Source organism: Aquila chrysaetos, chromosome 3 (genome assembly GCF_900496995.4).
Source record: "Aquila chrysaetos chrysaetos chromosome 3, bAquChr1.4, whole genome shotgun sequence".
NCBI classification, from domain to species: Eukaryota; Metazoa; Chordata; class Aves; order Accipitriformes; family Accipitridae; genus Aquila; species Aquila chrysaetos.
In genome coordinates this window covers 26,355,106-26,378,143 of record NC_044006.1, presented here as the reverse complement: position 1 = coordinate 26,378,143, position 23,038 = coordinate 26,355,106, and the positions used below count along the sequence as shown (strand labels likewise).

General features: G+C 36.3%; 1 protein-coding gene across 3 annotated transcripts in view; it reads left to right on the top strand.

Moving 5' to 3' along the window:
* Nucleotides 1–23,038, top strand: part of CNTNAP2 (contactin associated protein 2) — a 1,219,341-nt gene that overhangs the window by 350,281 nt on the left and 846,022 nt on the right. For all 3 annotated transcript variants that reach the window (XM_030007829.1, XM_030007833.2, XM_030007832.1), the window contains exon 2: nt 21,866–21,976. In XM_030007829.1, coding sequence (XP_029863689.1) covers nt 21,866–21,976 — 111 coding nt within the window. The remainder of the gene's footprint in view (nt 1–21,865; nt 21,977–23,038) is intronic.

Here is a 23,038-nt window from a genome sequence, read left to right as displayed (position 1 = left end):
TCTTGTACTTGCTGCTTGGCGTGTAGGTGTAAAGAGTGTTGTACTCCATCATATAAAACTTCTGGCATCTGACACTTAAAATGTCTGTTTGTTGCAACTAGGCATGGTAGATAGAGAAATGAAAGGGTTGTTTAAATGTTTCCCTCAAAAAGACCCAAAATTTTTTTGTTGAATTACAAGTTACGAACAGTGCTTTCATTAAGCAGCTAGTTAGGGACTTCTAACCCAGTTAAGGATTTGGATTTTTGCTGATGATTATTTTCTTTCTTTCTTAAAATAGAGATAAATCAACCCAGATGAATTAGCAGGTGAACAGCAGCAAAACAATTAGTAAATGCATTAGAATGGAAAGATCTAGAAAGAACAAAGATTTTTCCATTGCCATTTGAAAACCAAAAGACATGCTAAAAAAAAAAAACCAACCCTATCCTCTTGCATTATTACAAAAAAGAGGGTGAGGGGTGTTGTGGACTTCTTTATTCTCTGACATCCATTACCTATTAAAGGTGACTGAGCTTTAAATACAGAGTATTTTTCTGTTTGATAAAGAGAATAGTTTTTTTGCAGACAGCGTAAAGGCAAACTAGAATATGCTGACTTGATTTAGATCTGCTCAGTTTTGTGGGATTTCTAGTTTCTTTTCTGTGTTTCCATTTGCAGCCATCATTTTACTCCTGACTGGGTTGGGGCTCCCATCAAGGGGGAGCTCTGCCTTTCATTAGAAGAGCTGCACTGTCCAAGTTTCTGTCTTTATATGACTTGCTTCTTAAAATGTTATTAAAGTTACCCAAATGTTGGCAGGTTGGCACTCCTGAGCTTGTGATATTCTTTGGATAATTCTTAGCTCTTACTATTAATAGTCCCAGTGGCCTCTCACTTTCTGAAACCCCCATATTGATTCCATCAAATCAAAACAAACATTTGTTTTCCCTAAATAAATAAAATTATTGACTCTCTTGGAGCTCAGAGATTTATGGACCTATCAAACTACATTTATTAAGTCATTTTCTCTTATGGCTGTAACTTATTTCCACTGAGGTTCTCTGTTTTGTTGATTCATATCCTGCGTGAGTTCCTTTCACTAAAATCTCTACTTCCTTTTGCTCCTTAATAGTTTTTTTTTTTTTTTGTCTTTTCCTTTCTATTCTAGCTTGGCTTCATATCTCAATAATAATAATAATTATTATTATTATTATCATCCCCCCAATGCCACCTCCTTTCCCCAACACTTGCTACTCCCCTCTGACCCACTTCTGGTGATTATTTTAGTGATACCCTCTTAACCACTTCTGACTGAATTCTGAACGTTTCAGTCCAGTTTTTCCAGGGCTGAGTTTAGAACAAACACCATTTCCATCTTTATTTTCATATATATTTAAGTGAACAACAAATTACTCTCTTTGTGTTGGTCTTCCTTCCTATACTTAATCAATTGCCAGTGCATTGTTTTATTTTTTTCCTACAACATCCTTAAAAGTCACTTTTCATGTTATCTGTGGACTGTGAACACTGGTGGTTTTATTAACTAGATGTTGGTATAGAGATCATTAAAAAAAAAAAAACCAAAACAAAAAAACAAACAAACAAAAAACCAAACCAAAACCCAATTCTGTACTCGTTCATGCTTCCTCTAACATTTTTAACATTCTTCTTTCTGCATTATTTCTTTCATTCTAGCTGTCAGTTTTCACCATTATGTGATGCATCTAGCCAATGGATTTTTATACTTGACAAATCCAATGCAAGTAAGGGAAAAATCAGATGGTGTTCAGTTTCCATGTCAAAGATCCTTACAAATGCATTCAGTAATATTACACCGTCCTGTAGGACAATAGAACATAGAAAACATATACATATTTAAAATTAGCAATAATATTAAAATTATAATAACTTACAGATATTTTTTTTTTGATCGTGCAAATTAGTTGCTGCTAAATACTGAACGCTTGGCTAGCATCTATGAAAGCCAAGCCCTGCTAACATTTCCATGAAAACGTTTTATCTTTCTTTAGCTTGAACAAGCAGTGTCACTAGAGGGAGCTTTTACCCACGTACGTGCATGCTGTCAAGGGCAAAAAGGATGAAAACTAGTTCTTACAGCTGCCTGTAATTAATCACGAGTGCATAACATGGGTATAGTATCAGTGGGTTATGTCTTTTTGAAATTTTACTTTTCTTTTATGGAAGCTAATGAGTTGGGGGAAAAGCCTGGCTCTGGCTTTCAAACAGTAGAACAAGTTCTTCTATTTAGTAGTTCTTGGTGGAGTGTTTTTTCTCTCTTTTGCAGCCTTACCCTTCTTCCTTCTACCTATTATGTTACTTTTCTAATTCTCATTGGCAGATTTCTGGTAAATAATGCTTTAGCCCTATCAATCTTTCTCCATATCTTGCAAGTGACGAGGTTTTTCAGCTTCTTGTGATTTTTAGTTCTCACTTTTTTAGAAAACCATCAGGGTGAAGCTCAGCCAGCAGTCTCGTGAGTCTCCAGAGTCCTTTAGGTCATCTTAGGCGAATGGAACAACCTTGGGGCTTAATTCTCTCATAACTATGAGGAAAAAATGTTCAGCTGGGAATCCTGTTGCAATTGTAACTCACTTGCAAGTATGCCCTATTGGTCCCTTCTCTGTGTCCTGTCCACAGAGAATGTGAATTTTAATGCCTAGTTACTTTTTGGGTTTTTGCGGTTCTCTAGCACAAATGATACCAGCAGATACTTCTACTTCCAGGGATGCTTGGTATGATAGGTACTGCACTGCCTAGGATAGTTAGTTTACTATCTTAGAAGTTTTGACTTTGTCAGTGCTACCCAACCCATATCCACAGGCATTTTTCTGCTGGTAACTTATTCCTCACTTATTCAGTGCTTTTCTTTTCCACTGAATGCAAGGGTACTAGCTGTGATGAAACCATGTCTTCATGGTGTTGAAACAATGTAGTGATTTTGCAAGACTTAGTAAATATGAATTATGAATTAGTACCCCTAAACTTAGAGGCCATAGCTGTATTAATAGTATTATTCTGAGCTTATTAGCTCAATTACTGTTGGTCTGTTTCCTGCTTACACTTGTTCTGCCTTCCATTTTGCCTTATGTAGAAGTCATTTTCCTTGTATCCACAGTTAAATATAACAAACTATTACAAAGGCTGATCAGAACTGAAAAGCAGAAGGATAGTAAACTAATTTCTACGTAATCATGACTGAAAAATGTAGTATTGGCACTAGGCTCATATGTGCTCTCATTACTCTTCTTTAGATAAACTGCTGTCTTCCCCTGAAGTCAATTATGATGCTTTGGTATCGCAATCAGAATTCAATGCTCTTTGTGTCTGTCTTTCAGTATGGTTGTGGAGAGAATACTTTTCCAAACATGCAGCATATCAATTCATAAACTTAGTCTGGAAGCTGACAGCAATCAACCTGGCTTTTCAACAACAGGGGAATATCTCCAAGTATTTTCCTTATACAGTCACTGAACAGGTGGTGTGTTTTGTGAGGTACCCGTTGAGACTAAGCATTTTCTCTTGATAAAGTGAAAGGATTAAAGCTAGGCTGTCTCTCATATTGTTTTATTGTAACTTGAAATTTCTATGTGAAATGCTGCACAAAATCTGTGTCTCGGTCAATACACTATCACATTTGGACACAGAAGGAAATTGATTAGTGGAGACTGATTTACCTCAGTTGAAATTGAGATCCCAAGCTCTAATTTCTTCAGGTAAAACACTGTGCAGCCAGTGCTATCGTTCAAAAGACCATAGATAATGATAATAAGAGTCTTTTTATACATTTATATATATTTAAATTATTTTATGAACAGTGGCTGATGGCTGACCCTTCCCTCTAAACACAAGCGCACACAGACACCTGCAAGGAACGGTGGAGTCCCCCCATTGCACCAAACATAGGGATTTCCACCAAAAAATGTTTCTTGTTTTATATGGAGATAGCAAAAAAATCTGGCATTTTGATGGCAAAAAATGTTACTGGGGTTTTTGAAATATGGTTAGCTAACACCCTTCAGGAAATATTTCTACAACCTTTTCAAGTTTGGAACAAATTTGAAGAGAGATGACCTGAAGACAGTGTAACTGTTACGTCCTTCTGCCATTCTTGTGACTCTGGAAGAGGTGCGTGTCATGTCCTTGGCATTCCTTCTAAGGTTGCAATTAGCTTCCAATGTTTTGTACAACTATTGCCAATGTTTCTGAAGTACAAAATGTGAGGATGGACTTCATGAGTTGAAACTAGTGACCTGGAAATTATATTTCATGCCTAATACCCTGCATATTGCTCAATGGTAAGCCTTTTCTTTCCTAAACATTAAATGAATGCTAAATGCATTTTCAACCGCATATATCAGTTTCCGTAAGTTGCACCTAGGTTTGGTTTTTCTGGGCCTTCTTGCTGCCTTTACTGAATTACAATATGTTTCTTATCTCAATTATTTGAGCACCTGTATTTTACCATTATCACATAAAAAAAAAAAAGTATTCATGTTGATGACCAGATATTAGCTGAGAAATAACAAGAATTCAAGAAATGTGTCTCTGAAAGAGCTAGCTTAGAGTAACAGACTAACAGATTGACAACTTTATTTCCACCTCATGTTACAAGTGGCAAAAGAGATATCACGTGGCAAATTCTTGTGCCACCATGATACAAAAGGTAATTCAGGCATATGAATTAAGAATAATGTAAAATTCAACATAACAATATATTTGAAAACAAGAGGCCTTTTTCTTTAAAGTATCTCTAACAAGGAGTTAGTAGCAGGGGCAGTAAAACTTACCTACACTCAGAGAGTTTCAAGAATGGTTTGACATTTGCAGTAGAGAACGCTCTTAATGAACTTAGATTTGAGGTCAGGATAATGCAATAGTAGGGCAATACCTTCTTTCACTATGTAAATAATACAAAATACCTTTATATCAGCTATTCAGATATAAGCATACCATCTTCTTTTATTTGAAATCAGGTACCAATTTTGTTCATTAGTTATTGAGCAAGCATTTTTTTCTAACTTCTTGCCTGTGGAAAGTTCTATCAGTCCTGAATTTTTTTCTTGTACTATTTTCCTGATGTTTCCTAATACTATCTGTGAGACCTCTAAGCATGAGGATTAACGAATAGGTCTTCATTTATGATTTCTAAGCATCATGTAGTGGGCCTAAAAATTGAAATTTCTCTTGGGAATTTTGGCAGAAGGCATGCCAGAATTTCATGTTCTTTGAGCAACATATGAAAACCAACTTGAGAATAACTGTAGTCCTTTTCTTAACTGGATGTTATGTGTGAATATTGCATTTATAACAACACAACATCAGTGTTCCTTTGCTTGTGTATATCCTGTGTTGATTTTTTTTTTCCTATTTCATTGCAAGCCATCCTAAGATGCCCCTAAGATGGTGCATAAAATTGACTCCAAGTTTTACTTAAATGTTTATTGCAAACTTGATTTTCTGTATAAGAACAGAAATGGAGGGAAAAATTGCAAATTTTTGCTTATAATAATGAAAGTTACAATTATGCTGTGCTATTTGTTGTCCTCATTATTTTTCTTCTCAATAATGTTTTACCTGTACACATATACAGGATGAAAAGCACCTACGTGTATGTGCATACGCTTCCAGCATATATTGTCAACCAAACTGAAAGAAGATGCATGGATGCTGGAAAAGGTTCATTAATCAAACAGATGTAGTTTCAGTAATTATGAAATCTCCCCATTAAGCAGAAGCAGTAAGTCATTAAAATATCTTCTCCGGCCTTTTGGCTAGGATCAAGCATAGAATATCTTCTCATTAGGATAATGGAGTTCAATAAAATGATATTCCATCATTCTCCATAAGGGAGCAAAATGGAACTTTTTGGTTAACTGCAATCACTTAGTCATTCATTTTATCATCCTCCAATCTTGTTCCTTCATTTATAAGAGAAAATTAATTCTTCACACATTCAGCCTACTATCCTGGCAAACTGCATTGAACATAAAAGTTAACTTTGTAAATTAAATTAAGGGCGGCTTAATGAAATTAATTCTGAGAATAAAATGAACAGAAGCGAGAAGTATTTGGTTTTCTTTTTTTTGGTGGATTTTTTTTTTTTAAATTCAGGAAGCTATTAATAAATACAAATTCAGTTTGTTAAATTTAAGGTGTATTTATTGAGGAAAATCACAGGTTCATGACAAATCAGTTTAATTTTTGTTTGCTATCGTCTTTTTCACTTGAATTTCATTTATACTGATACTATTTGTTTTGAACACCTTCTGACTTCATTTCTCTGGGAACTAAAGATCTTAATTATACATATTTGATTGGACATACCTTCATTAATAATTTTTGGATTCAGAAGTGAGATAGAAAAAACAAGCTTGAAAGGCACCATTTCACATGGCATATGATCTTGGAGTTTATAGCAGATTTTCCTTATTCTGACTGGATGTTCTTCACTCATAGTTGAATGAAAGGATTGAATAGTTTTACTTTTTGTTTCAAGCTTTTTGGTGATCTTTACCCAGAGTAATTCTGGATAAGTAGTAGTGAAGTAATCTACTCATCTGTAGAAGGACAAGGCACAGTGTCTACAGGTTATTTGAGGTTTGATGAAAACGTTCAAATCTTGTTGGAGGCCTAAATCTAAATATGAGACTGTCTTACTGCAAAGCAGCATTATCGCTGCGTGTATGGTGACTGACAACACAGCATGTTTAAATTTTCCAGCACACTATTGAATATGCAGATGTGAGGATAAATAATAATGCTTTTATGCAAGTATTTTGTTGCTGGTGATGCATATATCCCAGGAAGAGCAATTTAAAATGTTTGCTTGAAATGTAGAATAATGTGTGAATTCAGGATAGTTGTCTTACTATTAAAAGTTCACATTACAAGTAGCTTGCCGTAGAAGTGAATAGTGAATCCTCCAATTCAGCCACTGGTTTCAGCAAATGGTGCTGGATCCTGGATTTGCAGCCCCAGCTCAAACTTGTGAAGAACTGCTGTCTAGAGTAGGCAAGTAAAAGATTTTCCTGGCTTCCCTGAGGTGTCTGTCCTATTCTGATATACAGCTATTCAGGAAGCTCCTCTGTGCTTGTTAGAGGGGGACTGAGTAAGCTCAAGCCTCGTCAGTGTTCTTTGCTTACTAAAATGACAGCATAATTGGGTTCCTTTGGTATCTTCTCATTTCTTTTATGGAGGAGGAATGCTGTCTGCCATACCACATTTCATTCCAGTGGGACCCCAAGAGGCTGTGTGAAGGATAGAGAAAAGCTAGACCTTCACAGCTTTGTTCTGGGTGTGAATACCATACTGAAGACAGGGAGTTAAAACTTGAAGTAGAAAGCTGACTATGTAGAATTCATTTTACAAATTAATTTGGTGTTCTTTAGATGCCCCCAAATAGGTCTGTAAAAAACATTTAATGCTTTCACATTGTATTTAGCCAACATTATTGGCATGAACTTGTGTGGTGTCTCTGACAAGCAATGTAAAGTCATCTTTCTGAGATTTGATTGTGAAGCAGTGTGGTGGGTTGACCCTGGCCAGCTGCCAGACACCCCCACCAAGGGGCTCCCTCACTCCCCTCCTCAGTGGGACAGGGGAGAAAATAAGATGAAGCAGCTTGTGGATCAAGGTAAAGACAGGGAGATCACTTGCTAATTACCTCATGGGCAAAACAGATTTGGCTTGGGGGAAATGAATTTAATTTACTGCCAATTAAAATAGAGTTGGATGGTGCAAAACAAATGCAAAAAACCTAAAGCACCTTCCCCCTGACCTCAACCCCTTTTTTTCCCAGGCTCACCTTCGCTCCTTCATTCCAGACCCCTTTACCTGACCCCGCTCCGGCACGAGGGGTGCCGGGGAAGGGGGGCTGCGGTCAGTCCGTACCAGGTCCTCCCTCCTCAGGCTGCTCCCCTGGCCCAGCGGGGCCCCTCCCCAGGCCGCAGCTCCCTCAGGAGATGGATGTCCACCTGCTCCGGCGGCGGCTCTCCAGGGGACTCTCTGGGGGTGGCTGGAGCCCCCTCCTCCCGCTCTCCCCTCGGGGCTCGCAGGGCTGTTTCTCGCCCTTTTCCCCTCGCCGCCGGGCAGAGTTTTGCCAGTGTTTTGCTGGCCACAGAGCCAACCTGCCAAGACCTGGGCATCTGTAGCCGGTACAACTGGAAAGTCCTATGGATGCTGCTGCACCACTGTATGTATGTATACAGGCTTTCCTATGTATTTACAACAGACATCCTTCACTTTGAACATAATGGGAATTCATGATCCAGACAAAGGTAGTAAGCTGTAATGTTTGGAACTTAATATTCAGATATCTGATTAAAATTAGAGGGAATGGGCTATAATTATGTCACCTTCATTTCTCACATATGCTAATTTAACTGTGCTGTTTTCCTTGGTTGACATGTTAAACATGTAGTAATAATAAGGTTTTACCAAGCATAATTACCAAGTACTCTTGGCCTTAAAAATGCCTCAGTAGTACCCGTGCATGATAATGAGGATACAATAATAGGCAATGCTATTGTCAACACCATTTGCATTTGATAATTAGAAAAACCCAACAATTTATATTCAAAAAATGCTACATGAACAGCAGGATAAGCTGGACAGCTAAGGCTGTTGTAAAACATATTGGCTTGGATTTTCATAGCGCATTAAAATAAGGAAGGTCTGGCAATTTAAATCAGCGAGAGAAATGTAGTGAGGTATCCTACCTAAAAATCTGTCTTACAAAACCATATATATAGCATCCTCCCAGCCAGCTTTTAAGACAGTGAATTATATTACTATTGTCTTTAATAAGTGTTTCTAAATCAAGAGTTTCTGATGAGACAAAAAGGAAATGTGAAAAAATAAACTTGCTCTTGGGCCATTGTAATGACATTTGTTATTTAGAAAGTGGAGGGGGAAAAAAAAGAAAGTCTTTGGGAGTATGTGAAGTTACCTGGAGTTGTTATAATTAGCCTTCACAGCGAAAGGCAACGATGATACACTAACACTCTGCTTGATTAAACCCTTTTAATATTGTTTTTGATTCCCATTAAGTTCAGAACTGGGTTTCCTACTTGGGTGTTGTGTTCTGCTCTGTTTCTAACAGCAGCTTTCCTCCTCTTGTCACAGTAATGCACCAGACAAGAATGAATAAGGCATAAGCTGTTTTACGGTGAATGGCAAAACTGATTTGTTTGAGGATGCTTAGTTCCTTCCAAAAGCAGAAGAATTTTGCCTGGGGCAATGGAAAGACTGAATGTAGTAGTGGTGCAGCACCATACTTCTTCCACCCTTTTTCTTCAGCCTCTACTAGTATGACAGAACCATTAAGATCTGAATCAGCAACGCTGATTAATGCAGGCAATGTCCTTTGACTTGCAGCTTACAGTCTGGTCAGAAATTATTTTTCAGTTAAGTAGCTCTTTGGAAATGTTGATACAGTCTGTTTGTTTTGTACAGGAGAATACAAACACATTTTTGATTTGGGGGAGGGAAGAAGCAAAATTTATTTAGTCACAATGTACATTTTGTATTTTAGGGACCTGTTCTCTTGTACGTCTCCTGTGATGTTCTTAGGAAGCCTATGAGAGAAGGTTTTTCTGACAGTAGTAGTGCTTCAAGGAGGGAATACAATCAGAAAGTCTAAACTAAGATGAGCGTGGAGCATTCTGTGAAACAGAATATTGTTTTGAAACAGCTTCTATGGCTGTTGTGTTTATCTTGATGTTTTATTTAATGTCATGACTTCCTCAGGTACTTTGTGAAATATTAGTGGATGTTGTTGTGTCTCTTTGATTGGACATCACCCTATTAAGACAAAATTTTCCTTGAAAATGAAAGAGCAAGTACCAAATAAGAAACAGAACACATGGTAACTTGCTTTGTAAAATTCAACCTCCAGCTGAATCCCATGTGTCATTTACCAATTGGACAGATGGGAAATAATTAAGAATAAATTAATATAATTACTTCTTCTGAATAAAATCTGAGTTATTATAAAATTTGGATATTTATTTTTCTGATCAAGTGCACAAGCCATGGCACTTAACCACACTTAAAATTGTTTGAATTCAGTGTCTGGTTGTGCAATTGTTTGATATTGCTTCTTGTGTTCATGCTAAGGATTAATAAAGGCTGGCATTGGCTTTCTTTGGATTGGAATTTCATTCCCTTTAAAAAAGAACATAGAAGGACCTGCAACACTCCAAATCTGTATCTCCTCACAATAATGAAAAAACTACCATAGACTTTTTTTTTTCCTCCTGCTAAGATTTTACTGTCTCCAATGAATGTAGAACTAACAGCTGGAGTTTGGGCACACCACATTTTATAGAATTAAAAACTGGTTGGCATCTCAAAACCAGAGATTGTTCTTTTGACTGATACTTCTGGCTTTAGCTATCCTCAGTTAGAAAAGAGTCAACCTATCGTTCATACGGATATTTAAAAATGTTTGCTGTTTCCTTCTGATGAGATTAAATGACTTAGTTTAAAAATTGAGTTTACTCCCAAGTTTTACTCCTTCTAGACAACTGGGAATCCAAGCAGACTGACAAGGAGTTTGCTTGTGGTGTTGGTTGCCCTGCCCTGTGTCAGCAATGGGAGTCCTATAAATACTTAATTGCGAGTCAAATACTCTCATCTTTCCAACTTGCAAGTCTATCATAAAGAAAAATGTTCTGTTCAGCTTCAGAATACAAATTTATGCAAATTTTGATCTGTTCTTATCATAGAGGTGTGATATTTCCTTTAGTCTCTAGGGAAATAAATAAAGATTCTATCTTTAGTAATTAAATGCTAGGCACTTTCAGACCTTGGGGAATAACGTAAAACGTATCCATAAAATGTGTATCCTGTGAAGCTACTGCCCTAAACTGACTTGTTCCTTGTGCTGTTGCTCCAGTGTGTTTAAGGATGCCAAATGCTTAGTGAAATCAACTCGCAGATTTTGTACTGGCATATGAAAACATTTGTTAGCCTGCTCTGATTTACATATTGTTTCTTCAAGGTATTAGTGTAAGAGATTTGGGCCTTTATTGTCAAAATTCACAGCCACGTTATATAATTGGTTTGAGTTTCCCAGTACATATAACAGGCCTCTCAGAATACTGCATCTCACAGGTTAGTTCTAACACAGCTTGCTCTTTTCAATCTACAATACAGAGATAAATTTAGAAATCTAACCTATGTTCACACCTTCCTGTTATCCAATGTTCCTTAATTTCGTTTTGTTGTTGTTGTTGTTTTTCCTTTCCTATCCACAGTTATATTCATCAAAATTTGTGTAAGATTTTGATCGTAAAAAACCAAAAAGATATCAGCAAATTCTGGAAGCCTGTCTTCTGTTTTGAGGAAATCAAATCAAGACTAACATGATCTTAAATGTATGTCATATATACGCTAGATTAATGCAACCGTAAGGAGAAAGATCAAAAGTATTTCTTTTTTCACCTGTTAAAATATCTTTTCAGGAACATTTTGTCGATAATTTGGTGAAATCAACAAATTATGACAGTTTAATTTATATGGTCACTTGATACTACTTTGGAAACATGGGAAAGAGCTCTCTTTAACAAAAGTTTGCAAAAAGCAATCAGAGCTAATCCTCCTGTGCTTCAGTGATAGGAATTGAGAAAGCACTCCTTTTATACTTATTTTGAGGGGAAGAAAAAAGCTTCAAGTAGAAGAAAGAAACCAAGGTTAGACCTTATTTGTCTTTCCCTCTCAGGAAAAAAAAGATCTCTCAGTATAATACAGTTTAATTCATAGATCACACACCTTTTGGTTTTTGCTTCTATCATCACTTTTAACAGTAGGCAACTGATAAACAGCCGACTAATAGCTTCTTGCTATAAATATGACATATCTGTTTTCTCCAAAGGGGAGATGAAAATAAACAATAATTCACAAACATGGAATTAATAATGCCTTTGGAAAAAAAAAAAAATCAGTTTAAGCTTAAGTGATGTTTACTTTCTGCTGTGCAAATTGAGAAACAATTCTCAGTTGCATTTTGCATACCCTGTTAATTTCTTTTTTTTTTTTTTTACGTAACCAAATGTGGCATGTGCTTTATGTGCTTCATAGTATTAAATATTTTGTCTGTCTGGTAGGAGCAGAGTTTCCTCCCTAGCCATTATAGGGAAAGGGTAGTTTTCTATTATAAAAGGTATTCAGGCAGGCATCTGCAGCTTTTGCTCTGAGAACTTTATGATGAGACTTCTGTTGAGCATCTTAACCGATCTGTAAGTGGGTAGATAAAAATATTTTATTATCTCTTATGAGGTTAACTTCCTTAATTTTGTGAAACGATTTGATATCCATAGTGGTAGGTTCCATACACCAAGTTTAAAATACCTTTATTCTTTACCTGTGTTATATTGTTTTGAGAGCTAATATTTGGTTTTCTGTGGGCATGCTTTTATATTCAAGTGCCCAGCAATTTTAAAATCCCTCACTGGCTGTTTTGATCTTGCTTAAATTAGGTTAAACCTGGAATAACAGCTCTGAATTCAGAAGATTTATGTTGATATGAAACTGCTAAAACTAAAGGGACCATTAAAATAAGTACGCATTGTGAGGAGAAAATTGTTTTGTTCTCGTTAAAGATAAAAGCTTAATTTTAGAGATGGAAACCTGCTAAAGTGATGCTGAAGAGTTAAGCTGACTGGCAAAAATGTTATTCGGGAAACTAGTTATCATGCATTATTGTCTTATCCCTGGGTCCCAAAAAACAAACAAATCAAATCAACAAAAAAACCAAAACCACAAAACCCCACACCAAACAAAGATACTTGCTGATATAAGATTGACTTAGGAAGAACATAAGCTAGGTAATTGGCAAATGTATTTTAAGCTAAATGAGACTTGACAAGATAAATTGTGAAGATTTTCAGCATTCTCTTCCTTCCTCCAGCCTTGTGGGTTCCTCTGCCCTTTACTCTAAAACTTTTTATGCATCATGACTCCAGGCTTCTTCATACTTAATTCAGATAGGCACCAGTCTGTGAAAAATGATACCTACCTGCAAAGACACTTAAGAAGGAGCTTTGTTCACTGTAACATCCTCCAAAAAATTCAGGTATTTCTAGTAGTGAAAAGGTGAAGAAATATATTTACATGTCAGAAGAAAAGGCATCTGAGGATTGGATATGCAAAAATACAAAAAAATTTATGAATTTTACTTTGCATAGAGTTGATTGTCTATTATTGCTTATGTGCTAAAGACAGTTTAATGAAATCCCAAGTGTACAACCAGACTGTCTGACTTCCGATTATTCCAGATGTAATTGACCTGAGTGTTTTTTAAAACCGAGCAAATAAGATGGCAAGTTTCTCATACAACTTTTCCAGTTGCGTAGGGTGCAAAGCAGTTTATAAATTTGTTCATAAAAGACACAGCGCGATGGCATGACCATTTGCCAAATTCTCAATGGACTGTCGAATGCTCTGCAGACTCTAAAGTAAACCAAAAGTAATCCAGAGTTGTTTTTGTTTCAAAGTGCTGTAAAAATGTCCTCTGTCTACTCTTTTTCCAGTAAAAAAAACCCAAACCACAACCTAAAACCAACCAACCAAAATTCTGCAAAAACCTTACTGTAGATATAACTTAGAGACAATAAAAAGAATGTATTTATTTTTAAATAATTCAAAATTGAATGCTACTAAATAATAAAGTAAGACATAAGTTTAATTTTAAGGACCCGTGTTCTTTCCAAATGTAAAATATTGAAGAAAAAATACATTTTTGTAAATTCAGAGTTTAAAATATTGACACTTTCCTGAAAAATTGACGTGTACAAATTTGGGGTGAAGTTTTCTATTTTTCCTTTGTGAAATGTTAAAATTTTTATAAATCTGAATTTCAAGAGGCTGCTTTGTACACATTTATACTTGTAATGATTCCAAACTGAATAATTTAGTTAAAAAATAAATCCTAATCTCTCTGGTTAAATTGTAGATCATAGTAATTAATGACGTTTACTTTAAACCTTTTCTCATTTTCAGTAGTTAAAGACAGAAGTATGGAGAGTACTGTGGAACATGTATGGCATTTGATGAAAGGCAGTGCAGCCAGAAATGTCTGATAGTAGTCATATAATACATTGCATGTTTGTGCTATTGTTATGATATTACCATTTCCAATGTTTCCCAGGAGTGCTTACAAATGTTTATTAATAAATCCTCAAAACAAGAAAGTTTTCTTATTTATTAGTAACCCAGTCCTTGGATGAAATATGGCATTCATTTGTAGGAGTCAAAACATGTAGCCATACCATGACCTTTGGGATTAATAAGGCTTTGGCTACTCTGAAAACTAGTCAATAGGTATCAGAAACAAAGTTCAGGTGAAAAGATACTTTGTAAAATCTTGTAAAGTATTATCTGTCTTTGGGCGTCCAAATGCATTTTTAGAAATGTGGCCCTGGTGGCGCATCCAGCGTTGCCCAAAGGCTAATTCCTGAATCGGAACCAGAACAAAGCAACAGGCCTGACTGCCTATGCTTTGCTGTGAGCAAAGGAACAGCCATAAGAAACATTACATGAGACTTGTTCCTTTCCTTACAGAGATCTATAGAAAGGCTTGAAATAAACCTCAGGACGAGTAACCTTGAGCAGTAAGGGTTGTGTGGAGACCACTAAATTCATGTAATTTATGGCTTCACCTTGGAGGGGGAAAAATAGCTGCTATGTTTTCTTCCTTTTCAGCAGCAGCCATCCTTTTGAGCAACAATGTGTTATCTCTATTGATGGTATGCAACTTGAAGTGGAATATGAAACATCCCAGGCGATCAATATGAGCTGCTCTAATCTTTTAGATTATAACTGAGCTCCAGAGGTACTTACAGAAAAGCTTCAGTTACACTTGAACTCATTTGCTCATGAAACTGAATGTGAATTTGGCTCCCGAGCAGACTGTCAAGACTGTCCTGTGGAATGTCAGTCATGTGGGGAAGCTGCAGACTTCTGCAATATGGAAAGAGCACTATGCTCACAAGAGCACAGTGAGAAATAACAGATCAAAGCAACGGAGGCTAGTAGAAATAGCAAACAAGAAGCCAAATGAGGCTTATGTAAGCCTTGCATTGAATTTCTGACATGCAAATTGGAATAGTAACTGGGAAAGTAGCTGTTGTGTGTGCAGAGTATTACCCTGTTTGCACAGGTGGAGTGTGCACAGCTCTGTTGTGGCTCAAGTTATTTAAGAAGTAGGTTGGTTTTCATTACCCTTCTAATGTAAGCATGGTACAAAAGGAGTCCCACTTGGGACAGTAGGTGGCACAGAAGAGATAAAAAAAAAAAAAATGGAGCTTTCACTCTACCACTTATCATCCCTATCTGGTTGATAAGGTGGTCCAAGAAACTTGCTGGGGAGTAAAGTTAGCTTTTTATCTTTAAAAAAAGAAAAAAAAAAAAAAAAGTAACAGTTTGTGGTGGATTTCTTTAAATTATCTCCCCCAGTCAAGAAAAAAACAACAGAACATGCATAAGGCAAAAGGTCATTGAACCACCCCAAATGTACCAAATGCTGATACATTTGGCAAATACACCTGACAGGCAAGTATTTCCTTTCCCCATAAGAGAAGGTCTTCCTTGATAAGCTCTTTACTGATTTCTTGCTGACTTAGGAACTTGGAGCATGAGGTGTACCCTGCCTGGCATTTGCCAGCCGTTATCGTCAATATTTATTGTTTTCATTAGTGGCCCTTCTGAGGACTAAGGAAGGGGCTTCTCCAGCAGTGCTCCTGTCACACATGATGAGAGGTTTAGCTATAGGTTTATCATACTGAGCAACAGGCTTGTGACACAGGGCCAAGGTTGCTTTTCTTGTCATTGAAATTGAACCTGTGATAGGCTGTCCTCAATAACACTTCCTTCGAAGTTTAATTTTTTTTTTTTAAAGGGGTTACCGTTGACCATGAACTGCTTTGTAGCATCTCCCGCTTTTCAGTTAGCATTGCTTTAAAAGTTCATTTGAAAGAGTGCATAAAATGTTCTAGCAACTTATGTTTATTTATTCCTACTCTTTGGGGGGACACAGTCTTGTGAATTAAACACGGTGGATTCTAGCATTCATTTCATATTCTAAAATCTGTCTATGCAACATGAAAAGTAAGGCTGTCTCAGCATACTAATATGCTGCAATCCAAAACAGCCGCATTAATATTCCTATTGGTTGTCATTGGAGATATGCCAGTTCCCATACGTATTTATCCATGTTCCAGAGTGCCCTTGCAATCTCATGACTGCTTTTCAGAAGTGCTTGGTGGCTTATTCTTTCTCCTCAGCATGCTACAGAGAAATCGCTCTACATATTCAAATTGGAGGAGAAAATTGTGTTTAGGATAACTAGCATTTAGCACACAGTACAAATTAAACCCAGATGATATAATTCTCTCCGTTGCTCCCCAACATTTACATTAGAATTCATATTTTAAAACAGGAGTCTTTTGCATTACAAGTAAAGATTAAAAGTTGCTTTAAACTTTTTTCCTTGCGCTTGACAGGCATTTTTGTATAATTAATGAGTTGGATATACTGATAATAGTTAAGATTTCAGGGTTGGTATTGTAAATGTTCTGTTTGTATGGTCAAAATATTGTGTAAAAGAGAAATGGTTAAGATTTTTTTTTTTGGTCAGAAAGCCCTGGCTTTGTGTATTTCTTTGCTGAGATGGTTTTTTTTTAATGCTACTTCAGATTGACTCATCTGTTTCATATTCTGCTAGTGATTAATTGTGGCTATTTTGGACTCAGAACACAATATTGATATTGCAGTCATTTGCCTTTTTGCATCTAAGTTGATCAGCTTTCGAGTTCTTAATTTCTGGCATACACATATGGGGCTTTCTTTAGTAAAGTTGTTATTGCCAGCATGTTTATGTCTTAGAGCTAGTATCCTACAGGAAAATTATGATAATGGATTATAATTTGATAGGAAATCTTGACTGAAGATTTTGAAGAAGGAGGGGTGAATCTGTGGATTTTGGGTTTGGTATTTTTTTTAAACATCTGTTCCTCAGTGCGCACTGGACCATAATGATGGAAAAGCCTTTGTTCTTCAAAAGCATTCTTAGTAGGTCACCGTCACTTATTTCTGATGACTGCTATTTCTCAGTATCCAAATATTTTTTCTTTTTCAGAAACACCGTACACATCTTAGCTCTCTTTTTGCTTTGCTGACAGAATCTTCACAAGAGCTTCTGTGAGATCCTCTAAAGCAGCTTCAAATTATTAATAAAAACCACCTGTGACTATAAATGTATACTGTTCCCATTTCTCAACACTTCTAAATGTATAGTTCTTTGTATGCGTTCTAACCTACTGCTAGATACAAATGTCAAGAAGATGAACTGCAGATTGTCTTTTTCATCTGCTTGGACTGCTTTGATAAGATATGTCAGCAACTTTACAGGTGACCTGTTTATTGGTCAAGATGCTAAGTATTTGAACAGACTTCTGTGAAGTGAAGCATCTAGGTTTTTACTTTGCTTTGCCCACTAAAAATCATTGAAATCACTGGTATAGCAAGGATTAAGCTTTAACAGCCTCTGGGATTGATAAATCAAGAGTTTCTGTGTATATGGTCTGCTTTGTGCTACAATCGAGGCCTGTCCCTTCAAATACTCTGGTCATTATTCCCCAGATAGTTTACGGACTAACTAAGTAGCAATTAAAGCAATTGCAGGTGAAGTAGAGGACAGCTGGTTTTAGTCTATCCAGCATGATGGGTAGACTATATAAATAAACCATAAATAGACTGTGAAACAGGAAAGGACAGGTATCCTTTCCTTGTTTTGTTGAGTGCGAAGGACAGGTATCCTTTCCTTGTTTTGTTGAGTGCAAACACCAGAATATGAGAGGCTGCATTTGGTAGGACAAAAGATCTATCTCACTTGGTATCTGGTTTCCAATAGCCAGGTGCCTGAGAAAGCATGTAAGAACAGACCAAGTGCATAGCAGTCCTTCCCTTTCCTAGTCTTTAGTCTTGAGGAATTTGAAACTTGTGGATTGCAGACGTTTTCCATTTGTATTTAATGACAATAGGTGACCTTTCTTCCATTGATCTAATTATTTGAACCTCAAGGAAACTTGTTTCTGATGGACATATACTGTAATTTCCCTCTGAATAGGAAAGTCAGAGTAGCAAATGTCATCATACCTATGACAAAGTTATCGGTTCTTTCTATCTGAACAGAATGGAGTGGAGTGGAAGTGTGGTTTTGCTTCAGGAAGTTAACATTTAAATGGACCTAAGCTGGCTTGGATGTTAATACATCACTGAGATAAATGGTATGGAGGAGAGTTTATTTCTTTGCTGCTACGATGCTGGCAGGAGAGTGTGCTCTGTAATTGATTAACAGGGCACAGTACATTGACTTATATGGGGAAAGCTATTATATCTCAGTAACAGGAAGGTATATATGATTCTCGTTTTAGTAAGTAAAAAATTGGATTCTGTAGGAAATAACTAAAACTGCTGAAAGAACCAAAGGTTCCCAAGGATTTTTTTTCTCTTAAATCTGTGGTATAACAGCATTTCATGTTATGAAGGAAGTTTAAATGGTGCAATATATTTAGTGGAACTTTCACACAGGGCTAGAAATATTAGCTTATGTAAGCAGTCTTCTAACTTTTCTTCTGTTGGGCCTAAAGTCATGAGTTATTGATGAGGTTAATACCTTTTTTAACATATATTAATCTGAAGTATAATCCTTCCCTGTAATTTACACACATTTATGGTGAATTTCCTATATTTTGAAGCCTAAATGAGCAGGCGGATTGGGGGGTGTGTGTTTGTTTTTTAAATAATGAGAAAGTGAGGTATTTTTGGTTTTATTCTTCAGGTTATTAGTTGGTATCCCAAAACAGGCATAGGAAGAAAATGCAGTTCTAAACAACAGTGAAGGAAAACTATATCAACTCTGGTTTTTCTGCTCCTCCCTACACCCGCTGCCCCCCAGTATTGGTGATTCCAACCAAACTAAGAAAGCAGAGGTTCAGATTCAATACTTCAAAAGCACATAAACACTACTCATGACTGTCTGTAAAAAATGTGACCATAGTGGCAAATACAGAGTGATACTCCCTGTGGGATTTTGTTTTTTTGACTAAGTCAAGCTTCTCTGTCTTGCTCTTTTGAATCCAAGAGGATGGGTTAGTGAAGCAGAGAGACAAGGCAGGCCATACGGGGTGATGATGATTTAGAAGCTAGTAGTCTTTCCAGACAAGTTTGTTCCATATTTCCTTTTGCGTAGCTTTACCAATAGTAACACCAGGAGATTTTCGCAATAGCTACTGGGATCAGTAAAAGAATATAAGTTCTGATGAGCTTCTACTATTTGGAGAGGGTTTTTTCAGCTGTGGTGGTGTTTCTGAACAGATTGTCTAAAACCCAGGGGGGGTGGGGGGGTGGGGGGTGTGTTGCAGAAATTAGGATTTTGCTCACGTTTTATCCCTTTTTAAAAGTTTTTTTTGTTCTGATTTAGGATAGCTCTTTTGTTTCACAAGTTCTTTTAGAATATTGTTACCGGTAGCCTCCCATTACGTACAGTAATTAATCAAATTGCATAAGTAGCAAATATTTTTGTAGCTAAATCTTTCTATTCCTAATATTCTTCCATAAAGATGCATGTTTTTCTCCCCACTAGCACCCCCCCCTCCAGTATGGAACTATGGATGGGGGAAAATCTTATAAACCTAACAATTTGCTTTAAAAAATATACTAAAAAAACTCCAGGAAACTGAACAAAGGTACATGTTCAACCTTAGCTGTCATTATTCATAAGAATTTTTTTTTCCTTAACAGTAAATATCATGTAAGATAGACATAAGAAAATGCTATAAAGAGATTTTGTTATGAATTTTTAAAATATTTCTGATTATGTGTTGTTCTGCTTTTAAATGTTTCATTCCATTTTTACAACAGAATTAATGACAAATGACTTCAAATCTCTAGCTAGGTAACACTAATGATGAACTGGCAGTTTGCTAGCAGTCTTTAAGTTGAAAACCTATTTTTATGAACTACCAAAAATACACTATAAATGAACACATGAGAAAAACTTTGTCAAGTAACTCTGTCGTTCTGTGATTACGACAGTTAGGGCAGAATTTGTAATGAGTACTTCAATCCGCTGCTCACTTTTATTCTTAAGCTCTAACCATGTACTACTTTGACTGAAATAATAGCAGCCTGGCACCCAGGATCTTAAAACGTAGGCCTTTGCTCGCTGCCATACCCCTGCTGCCAGGGAGAGGTCCTGTGCAACGCTGGTGTGCTGCTTGGGTGGTGTGATGTGAGTGAGCACCAGGCGTCGTATCCATCTGACTGCAGGCTTCTGACCAAATGTGCCGTGTGGCTGCAGCCAAAGCAGAGGGAGGAGAGGAATCGATCCTTCTGTTTTGTGGTATAAACAATAATAATGCTTAAACCCATTTATCTTCCCTTGTCAAAATTCCATCATTAAATAGTGTGGTAGTGAACTTTAAAGTAATTGGAATTGTCCTTTAATTCAGTGCAAAGCAGTTGCCCTTTACTCTTACCTGTGCTTTTTATGCTGGTATGAATTTTGTTTTCTCCCTTAAAAAACTCTCAGAGATTTGTGAAGGAAACTTATTATTTTGTTAAATGCCAAAGTACTGATTCATGAACGAATGTTGTTCTGTATTTCTGTGCTTCAGTTTCTATTGCTGTGAAAGTAATTTTATTTTTCATTACACGAGACTGGAAATTGTAAGAGACCTGCCTTATAAATGACTTGATTCACTCACAATCCTTTTTTTTTCCCCCTTAAAGCTCCTCTTTTGAGTGTAGGATTAATTCAGTCTCTAAGTGTGATCCAGTCTGACCAAATCACCATTTTATAATTGTGCCAAAACAGTGGTGTGGCTGAGCATTAAATATGCTGCTTACCAGGAGTGGTCTAATAATGCTTTCTAGATACATAAATTGAGGGTGTTTCCACTTGCAGCAGAGCCTGTGTTGCAGTGCGTGTATTTAAAAAGATTAGTCAAGCAGATTGGTGTAGGTTATGTTTTTTTTTAGGTTGTACCTGAAATGTAAAGGAGTAATTTAACCTACGTATTTCAGCCATCTGTTGAAATAACTGAGGAAAAACTAGAACAAAGGCAGTACATTAACTGTTGAAGTATTTGAGAAGTCAAAAGCCAATTCTTTTCATTCTAATTTACATAACTTCATACCACAGCAGGAGATTTGTTTTAAACTTTTTTCTTCATTAGAAAGGCAAAGATTCTGATATTTTTTTTTCATCTTAGATGCTAATACCAAGTTAATCTTCTTTATACTGAGTAAAATAGAAGTGAAGTACTCAAATGGATTATATAAATTATATTTTTTTAAAAAAAGATTATTTTGTTAATTTTTTTCAGTAAATCTTTAATATGTGATAATTCATAGGCATTTATTAATATACCCTAATTTATTTTCTTTTAAAAAATATCAGGTTGTTAGTGCTTCTATTACAGAACTGAAGGTTTGTATCTTATCTACTTCTTATAAAGCTTTTATGATAATACTTTTCTTCAGCACTATGTTTTCATGTCACCAAAACCATTCCAGATGTATCAGGGCAGGCTTTTTTTTGTTCATTTGTAGTATCCCTAAAGAGAGTGGTGGCCCATGGTTAGGCATTACCGTTACCTAATTTTTCTCTTTGAAGTCTTTATTTTTCACGTAGAGGTGTGTGCCTCTTGGTTTTCTTGTGGGTTTTGGGGTGGGTTTTTTGTTTCTTTGGTTTTTGTTGGTTTTGTTTGTTGGGCTTTTTTTACTGAGATGTTGGGATTCCAATTAATATGTGTGAATAATTAACAGCAAAAAGTGAATCTGTTTTCTTGTGTTTCAGAAAAGTGTGATGAACCTCTGGTGTCAGCATTACCCCACTCCTCCTTCAGCAGTTCATCATCTATGACAAGCAGCTATGTGCCAGGGTATGCCAAGTTAAACAAGAGAGGAGGTAAGGGGCACTCTCTACCTTAACGTTCAGATATTTCAAGAAAAAATAATGAATAATACTTTTAATATGAAAATGCTTTTTACATAAAATAGTAATGCTTATGTTTGCTTTAACAAAGTTTTAGCTGTCTGACAGACCATTTTTGTAAACAGAATGAATTTCTATTTCATTGTATGTGACAGTAATTACACTCCTTTGCACTACAGGGAGACGTACGCTGCTAATAACATGTAGCAGCAATGGGCCAAATGCCTAATGTCAATGGAGTCATACGGTACAGTTGTATAATTGACTTCAGTTAAAAGGACATACCTGTGTTTATTGAGTAAATGAGCATTTGCAAGGTCGTGGTTGTTGGAGCAAAACTAAACAGCTTTGATGTGCCTTGTTGATTATAACTTGTTTCCCACCTTAGCAACGACTGCTGTCATTCATTGTTTTCTAGCACAACAGGAGCTTTGCCTTTTGCATGTATTTCTGTAATGCAATGAGGTGTTGTTCAGAAGTAACAAAGCCACATCCTCTTTAGTGGTTGGAAGAATAGGTGTGTAAGTTGAATGGTCTACCTGGTCTAGTTATATCCTTAAGGCTAGGCAAATTTATTTTATGGTCTGAACACAAGTCTTTACCTTCACCCATAACAATTGTCATAGCTTTCCTTGACATTTCTAGATGTCTATATATATATACCATTTTGATATCAATCTCTAAATTAATTTCACAGGAATTATACATTTAAACATGAAACTTTAGATTAACAGAAAACTAGTATTCTGAATACTATTGATTTTATATTTTTCTAAATAGTATCAATCTAAAAGTCCTAAAATCTAAAGCTTCACTGATTCTTGTGAATCAAGAGCAAAATTTTATCTTCCTTCCAAAATCCATGTAAAGAGTATAATGAATTGACTTAATGAACCTAGAATTTAGAAATACTTTCACTGTAGGGATGAAGAAGAGACAGCAAGTGACTATAACGCCTCAATCTTCTAAATCCTGAAGATCTATAATAATTGCAAAACACCAGACTTGTAGAAGTTTGGCTTATTTGCGCTGCTG